This window comes from Coccinella septempunctata, chromosome 8, assembly GCF_907165205.1.
Source record: "Coccinella septempunctata chromosome 8, icCocSept1.1, whole genome shotgun sequence".
Classification (NCBI taxonomy): Eukaryota; Metazoa; Arthropoda; class Insecta; order Coleoptera; family Coccinellidae; genus Coccinella; species Coccinella septempunctata.
In genome coordinates this window covers 12,451,346-12,459,738 of record NC_058196.1, presented here as the reverse complement: position 1 = coordinate 12,459,738, position 8,393 = coordinate 12,451,346, and the positions used below count along the sequence as shown (strand labels likewise).

General features: G+C 39.3%; 1 protein-coding gene across 1 annotated transcript; it reads left to right on the top strand.

Annotated features, from left to right (window-relative positions):
* The first annotated feature begins 371 nt into the window (after nt 1-371).
* Nucleotides 372-6,668, top strand: LOC123318302. Its single transcript, XM_044904921.1, has 3 exons — nt 372-383; nt 4,082-6,473; nt 6,559-6,668. Exons 1-3 carry the CDS (start codon nt 372-374, stop codon nt 6,666-6,668), a joined length of 2,514 nt encoding a protein of 837 aa, XP_044760856.1.
* Nucleotides 6,669-8,393: the final 1,725 nt, after the last annotated feature.

Genomic DNA, 8,393 nt, shown 5'->3' with positions numbered 1-8,393 from the left:
ACAAGAAGTATCGGAAATTTGTTTTAACTGCAGGGACATCTGTCCCTGGAGAAACAATGTTAACTAAAACAACGAGAATATGCTCAGTCAACAGTCCGATAAGAAAATATACTGAATAATAAGAAAGAAGTTTCAATGAGTAAACTAAATTCTGAAAGTCGAATGGGAAAACTGTACCTAACCATGAATAGTTATTCATATTCTCAACCTGCGATCCACATCAACTGCTTATTCCCTGCGTTTCTTGGAACAGTGAGAAGATTCTCATGAAATCAGCAGTATTCATTCCCGAGATATATGAGCATTTGTTGGAGGTCTCTTTTTTTCTCTTTACAAATTTCACACTGAAAATTTATTTTTGGTAGATCAGAATGTCAGGGAAGGTTTGCTAGGCTGGCGTTTTTCTTTGAATCATCTGTTTTAACTGTTTTCATCCACAAACGATTATCGATATCTCCAAATGCTAGTGCGGTTGGTAGGTATTATATGTGGTTTCTTCTTCTTATACGGATCCGTGTTGCTTTTGTGATTTGAAGTCTGATTGTATCTAAAGAGTTTTGCGAGGGCTGCAAATTCAACGAAATCAAATTCTGGCATAGCTTCCACCATGAAGGGGTTGTTTATTCAATTTTGGACGGTTTTTGTTAAAAATGATAGTCATAATAAAGTAAGCACTATATATACAGGGTGTCCCAGATGTCGACAGCAAGCTGTAACCGGGAGATCGATTCATCGACCATTTGACTCTTCTTGAAAAAATACTAGATCATTCCTTGAATAGTGGACGATTTGATTCTTTGCAAAAAATATTTTCCAAGACATTTTTCTTAGTTATTTGAAAATAATTCTTGTGTGCCCAAGGCCTTCTTTGGGGCTTATTGTAGTTTGAGTTGAACAGAAAGAAGTATTTTACGATGTGGGAGCGAGACTGAGAATGACGCAATTAAATTAGATTCGAGTACGCGCGCGAGTACAAATGTTTGCTGTCCCGGAACCATCAACCCAGTGTAGCTTTTGTCGAACAACAGCATCATGAAAATCCGTGATTCGCAGAGAAAAATTTATGGACAGATGAGTCCACATTGGAAAAATATGGTTACCTGAGCACGCATAACTTGCACTAGTGGCAGTTAGAAAGTATCTTGATGAGGTATACTCTAGCGATTGGTTACTACTCGTTCACCAGATTCAAATCTGCAAGATTTATCTTATTGGGAGCGGAGAAAATAAAGGTTTATTTAGCCAATCGAAAATATCTGAGTTACTGCACAGATAAATGGAGGCAGCTGAATTTGTTAACAATGGGAGAAACAAACGTTTGATAACACGATCTTATAGAGGAGTTCATACCACGGGAATTCCTCACCATCCGTAAAGGGGGAAAGACTACCAGAATGTGGGGTCTTTCCAGAACATTTAAACGATCAGTAGAAGTTACGAATATTACAATAGTTTCCACTTTCGTCGAAAAGACGAACGTCTTTTTTCAATTTCACCAGGATACGAATTGTAGCCAATGGCGAGAATTTTGGAGAAATTTTTTCATGTGGAATTTCATAGAAGAGATAATTCCACATCGGAAAGTTAATAACATGAATGAATATTTGTTCTTCAATAAAAAAAATTTTTTTTTCCGTTTGACGAATAAAAAAATTTCTGAATTTTGCTACGTGACGAACTGATTGAATGGAATTATAATGAATATAAATTAGCAGTTTCTGACGTGAGATATTCATTTTTTCTTTTGAACTGACCACTAGAACGGTGTAGACCCCTCTTAAGGAGATATCAAGCTTGCATTGCCGCTGAGGAAAACAATTCGAACATCTGTTATAAACCTTATTATCTAAATGAAACATATTAAATGAATTTTATAATAGTGTCATCATCGGTCTCGCACCCACATCGTGAAGTGATTCTTCCTACCTCAGTCAAACACGAATCAACCTTGAAGAAGCTTGTTTTTTTGCAGAATATGAAATTTTCCACCATTTAAAGAATAATAATTTAGAAAATCTCATACCGTTTTTGGTTTGCCAAACTCGCAGAGTATGTATTTTATTTTTAGTGTCATTTTCTTCCATGCTGGACGAGCTGGCTCTAAATTTAAGGCCATAGTAAAATCATCATTCAGTATTACTCAACACGAAAAAAAAAAATAAAAGAATTGAAGACTCTCATCAGGAGTGAAAAAACGCCACAAGTATTCCAATATGACAGAGTTTTCCATTACTCTAAAAGCCTTCATTCTTATTAATTATCATCAATAATATCAATATTGATCAAAGTTACTATTTTTCATCAAATTAAGTGAAGAGATGTTGAAAACGGTTGACCGAGTTTTCCATATACGCTAAAAACCCTAGCTTTACCTAATATTTTTCATTACCAAATAATAATACTGATATAGAGTAAGATTAAGATTGAATATCGAATTATAATAAGGGCTTTTAGAGAATATTGATACAATCTTGACTGAAATTCGACTGTAAAAATTTTCAAATCGTTGACTTTTGATGTAATTTAGCAGATAATCGAGTTTGTGACGATATCTCAACGTTTATTCTCATGAGCTGTAAATAAAGACTTCCTAAGGTTGAGAATATGTTGGTTTTTATACTGACTCAAAATTTTCATGAACAAACACTATGTATAACCTACTTTTGTTCTGTTATCCTTGACTTCATATTATTGTTTAAATAATAAACTCAATCTTCATTTGGGATTTTTTCAATATTTACCCACCAAATGATAATACTTTTGCAGTATGCTGATAGACTACTATGCTAATAAATAATTTTATATAATATCATTCGAGGTCGGTATCAAATGTGGGAAAATTATTATGTAGTTGTGTTTTACTAAAACCAACTAAACCAACTAGGTATTTGTTATATTGAACTCATTCATTGCAACATTTTTTAGGAATATCTTCCTGAGCTCTACGTCGTTGGTAGAATTCTTTTATTTCAAAGGTCTTGTTACTAACTTCGACGACATTTGAACTGCAAGTTCATTATGAAATGAAAAGTACAGGTTTTTTGTTTTTTATGGAAAGTTGTTTTTTCCATCAGATTAAAATTTTTTATATGAAGCGAAAAACAATTTTATTAATTTTGGAAATAAGTTTGCAATTGAAGCATTTCATTTTTTTTCAGTTAATGTAAAGAAGTTCCTGATTTTCCTCGAATCATCAGAACACCTAAAAAAATTTCTGGAAGCCATTATATTTTGGCCTATCACATGGTTTCGGCTTGAGATAGCATTTGGGCTGAATTAACATATCAGTTATTCTTCAGTATTCAACTAGAATATGCGTGTGACTGATAAAAAATTGAACCACGAATTTTCATCACTGATTAGAATATTAACATCCATATATGACGTATTCCTTCATAGAAGCTTTGAAAGACCACAAGATGAGTACCTAACTCTGACGCGCAATAAGAATTCTGCATCCCCAAGAGATATTCGAAATTCAACCGCTGGATGAGATTTCTCTCTATTTACTATAGATAAAAACGGGAAGGAGATGTTGCCACATCTCTGAGTCCATAAAGTACAAGGTGTAGTTTACAATATACAGGACATGTATATTACAGTCACGCCCCCGGTGGCAATGTCTCAAACTAAAATATACAATATTTACCATTCTCCGACCATTAGGGCTTCACGAGAAGAAATTTTCATTTCGTAATAGTGATGTCATCTTTACAATTTAAGCAGATATCTGTATTCAAGGTTCTTCCACATCACTCAGTGCTTCGAATCACGTAAACCAGAGTCAAATCGGTAGCTTCATTGAGCGGAAAACGTGAATTACATTATGGCTTCACATATACTGAAGTCATAATTCGCCTGAAGCCACAATGAATGGTCCTTGCATGTTACATGAAGCCATAATGATAGGAGGATATATATATGTATATATAATATATATATATATATATATATATATATATATACGCCATACGCAGGGTGGTACAATTGTGCTATCGGGAGGTGACGTTCCCGCGTACCCGAGTCGCCCGATACCTGTAGGTTAGCAACCTCAGTATCGTTGATTAAATTCGCTGTTCAGACTAGGAGTGGTAGACAGGGCGGTGAGGGGCAGCGGGCTGGTCCCTCTCGGAGCCGTCCGGAGGTAGAGCCCGAGGGGAGCAACTGTGGACCGAGCGGCGCAGCCTCCCGAGATGGTACCGCAAGCCAAAACCCCGTCCTTCCTACATCGGAAAGAGATCTTGGCTTGGTCGAAGCAGTTGCACGGCCCGCTAGGGAAACTCGACGACGGGATGGAAGAACACGATGGACTGAAGAGGAAAATATCCTGTTAATGCGTGTTCATTTTATAGCTGTGGATTTGGAACAAGTAACGGAAAACTCTTATAGAAATATACTGACCCAGACTTGGAATGACATCAGACCTGACAGAAACTCGTATGCTAATTTGCTCTCCAATAGAGTGAGATGGCTGCTGGAAGAGGAGAAGTTTACACAAATCGAACTTGATGCCATCCGTAAAAGTTGTTATCCCAGAGGAGCTGCTCTTGACTTGTGTGATGACCCACCTGAAGCACCCTCAACCAACAACCAAGAGGAAAGACCGAGAACAAGTAAGTTGGAGCAGAAATTCATAAAGAACCTTCTCATGTATAGTGGAATACCTCCTGAAAATAGACCTAGGATACCTAAGTTGATAGGTTCAAAGAATTTGATGAAGAAAGTTGACGACCTCAATAGGATATTGGACCAAAAAATCAACCGTGACCAAACTATTGAAGAACTCGCGGATTGTGTCTATGCGGCTGCCTTAACTGTGTGCGCTGAGATGGGCGTAGAGATTCGGGAGGTGCCAAAGAGCAAGGAAAGTCGGGGACCACCACCTTGGAAAGATCGTCTGGAAAGAAAAATAAACGAGATGAGAAAGAAGATTGGTATTTTACAAACTTACCTGAGCGCTGAGTCACCATCTGCGCGTATTTTAAAATTAACTCACCGGATCGCGTCGGATGCTGGAGTCAAGGCCAGAGATGAAAACTTCAAGCCGCAGATGATACTCGTTTCCGAAAATCTGAAACAAAAAATAAAAATATTAGGTAATCGAATAAGACGCTATAATGAAAGGGTTAAAAGGTATAAAAATAACAAATTATACTACCAAAACCAGCAAAAATTTTTCAGAAGCTTGGAGGAGGGACCATCTGAAGTAGGAGAGCCACCAGAGGAAGAAGCCATGCATCTTTTCTGGAAAGGAATATGGGAGGTAGAAAAGACGTACGATAGCCAAGCTTCATGGATCAAGGAGGCGGAAAAGGAACCTTCCAGATATTCCAGTGAAAATGTAGAAATCACCGTTGAGGATATAAAATCGGTGCTCAGAAAAACTAACAATTGGTCAACTCCGGGAGTGGATGGAGTACAGAATTACTGGTGGAAACACTTCACGGCTACTCACCAACATTTAGCTAAACTTTTCCAGCAAACCTTGAGAGATCCTACAATAATACCCCATTATTTCACGCAAGGAACTACTATTATGATACCAAAAGGGGAAATAACCCAAGACCCTGAAAAATACAGGCCGATCACCTGCCTTTCCACGGTCTATAAATTACTTACAGGAGTTTTAACAAGACACATATGGCGACACGTTAACAAAAATAACATACTTGCTAAAGAACAGGGTGGATGTCGTGGGGACACCCGAGGATGTAAGGAGCTACTAATAACAGATTACGTCATCGCTAAACAGGTAAAAAAGAAACAAAGGAGTATATCAGTCGCCTGGGTGGACTACAAAAAGGCCTTTGATTCTGTGCCGCACACCTGGCTCATTAAAGTTCTAAAGATATACGGGGTCCCTGAAACAATTATTGATCTTCTGAAATACCTGATGAAGACTTGGCGTACGAACCTGGTCGTCAACACTAAAAACCATCACTACAAAACAGGAACAATAAATATAAAAAGTGGCATATTTCAGGGGGATACTCTTAGTCCCCTCTGGTTCTGCCTGGCGATGAACCTCCTCAGTCAGCTCATAAACAGACAGAAATATGGATATATTGTGGAGAGATCTCGGAACATCAGAATAAGCCACCAAATGTATATCGATGATCTTAAATTATATGCTGCTAATGAAGAGGAAATGAAAAAACTTTTAAAAATAGTGGCGTCCTTCACGAAGACCATAGGGATGGAAATTGGGGTGGATAAGTGCGCGGTGGTTCACGTAGGAAGGGGGCAAATACGGGATGGCGAGGGACTCGCAGTCATGGAGGACGCAACAATACCTAGGCTCAGCGCGCAAGGTCATTATAAATACCTAGGAATACAACAAGCCTTGGACATAAAGAAGGCCGAAATGAAGAACATTTTTCGGGAAAAATACTTCTCGAGAGTGAAAAAAATACTGCAGTCCAAGCTGAATGCTAAAGCGACGTTCACGTCGATGAACATGTGGGCTCTCCCGTGTTTGTCATACTCATTTGGAATTATCAAGTGGACTGCTGCAGAATTAAAAGAACTCGATATTAAAACGCGCGCGCTACTAACCAGGCACGGAGTTCACCACCCGCACGCTTCGTCTAATCGACTATATATTAGAAGACAGGAAGGAGGGAGAGGTCTGCAGAATATTGAGAAAACGTACAACGAAACAGTCGTAAGCATGCGAGAATATTTTCATGCAAAGAACTCACCTCTTTTGCAGGCTATATGTCGGAGTGACGAGAACTTGACTCCATTAAATCTGAGCAGCCAGGAGGGACCAGTTGGTGGTGTAACAGAGGCACAACTCATTCGGGAGTGGCATAGCAAGGCGCTCCATGGGAGGTATCCTGGTAACCTGGAAAAAAATAACATCAATAAAAAGGAGTCACTAACTTACCTTAGGGCTGGATACCTGTACCCAGAAACGGAAGGCAGACTCGTTGCCATCCAAGATCAGGTGGTCCCAACGAGATCCTACATAAAAAACATAACGGCAAGAAACATAACAACTGATAGATGCCGTAGATGCTTGCAGGCGCCGGAATCTATACAACACGTCGTGTCCTCGTGTTCCGTCTTAGCGCCGACAGACTACACGGAAAGACATAATGCCATGGCTAGAATTTTCCATCGTGCCATTGCCGAAGAAACCGGATTGGTGAAAAGATCAAAAAAGCCATATGAGTATCGTCCGAGCACAGTTTTGGAAAACGGCGCATATAAACTTTATTGGGATATGGTCATAACAACGGACAAACCAATACCGCATAATAGGCCCGATATAGTGCTTTTTGACAAGGGGCAAAGATCTGCCAAAATCATGGATGTCACGGTTCCAGCTGATGATAATATATCCAAAGCATTCACGGAGAAGCTTACGAAGTATCAAGACCTTGCCTTCGAATTGAAAAACACTTACGCTCTCAGGTCGGTCGTGATTCTCCCACTCATAATTTCCACCAATGGACTGGTCGAGGCACACTTGGAGGAGTACACTGTCATGCTGGGTCTTCAAAAAGAATTAATAAGTACTGCACAGAAACAGGTTATTCTTGCAACCACAAGGATAGTGCGAAAGTTCCTTACCACCTCCTGAGTCCACCTTGTCCGAAAAGCGGACCGGTGTACTCGGTGAACCAACCCCATAGTGGTGAAGAAAAAAAAAAAAAAAAAAAAAATATATATATATATATATATATATATATATATATATATATATATATATATATATATAAAAAAAAATATAGGTTACTGGAAATAGTGTCATCCTTCAGCCAGACGATCGGCATGGAGATGGGACTTGACAAGTGCGCGGTCCTGAATGTAAAAAGGGGCAGAGTTACCGAGGGTCAGGACATCAAATTATGGGACGAGTCAAGCATATCATGTCTAGGTCAACAGGAAACGTACAAATATCTCGGCATCAAACAAGCCCTCGACATAAGAAAGCCTGAAGTGAAAGATGATTTCAAGACCAAGTACTTTAGCAGGCTGAGGTGTCTTCTGAAAGCTAAACTCAACTCTAAGGCTCTGTTCACAGCTATTAATACTTGGGTCCTACCCTGTATTTCCTACTCATTCGGAGTAGTACGCTGGACAGCAACCGAACTTGAAGCAATAGACATCCAAACAAGAAAACTTCTCACTAGGTATGGAATCCACCACCCCCATGCCTCTGTGAATAGATTGTACATCAGCAGACATGAAGGTGGCAGAGGACTGCAGAACATCCTTATAAAACACAACAGGATGGTCTCACAGATGAGAGACTACTTCAGATCGAGAAACTTACCGTTCTTTAAGTCCGTTTGCCAAGCAGATGAGTACTCGGCCCTGCAGCTGGCAAAACCCTCGGTTAACCTCAAGGAACAGTCACTCGAACAGCTCACGGCAGAGTGGCA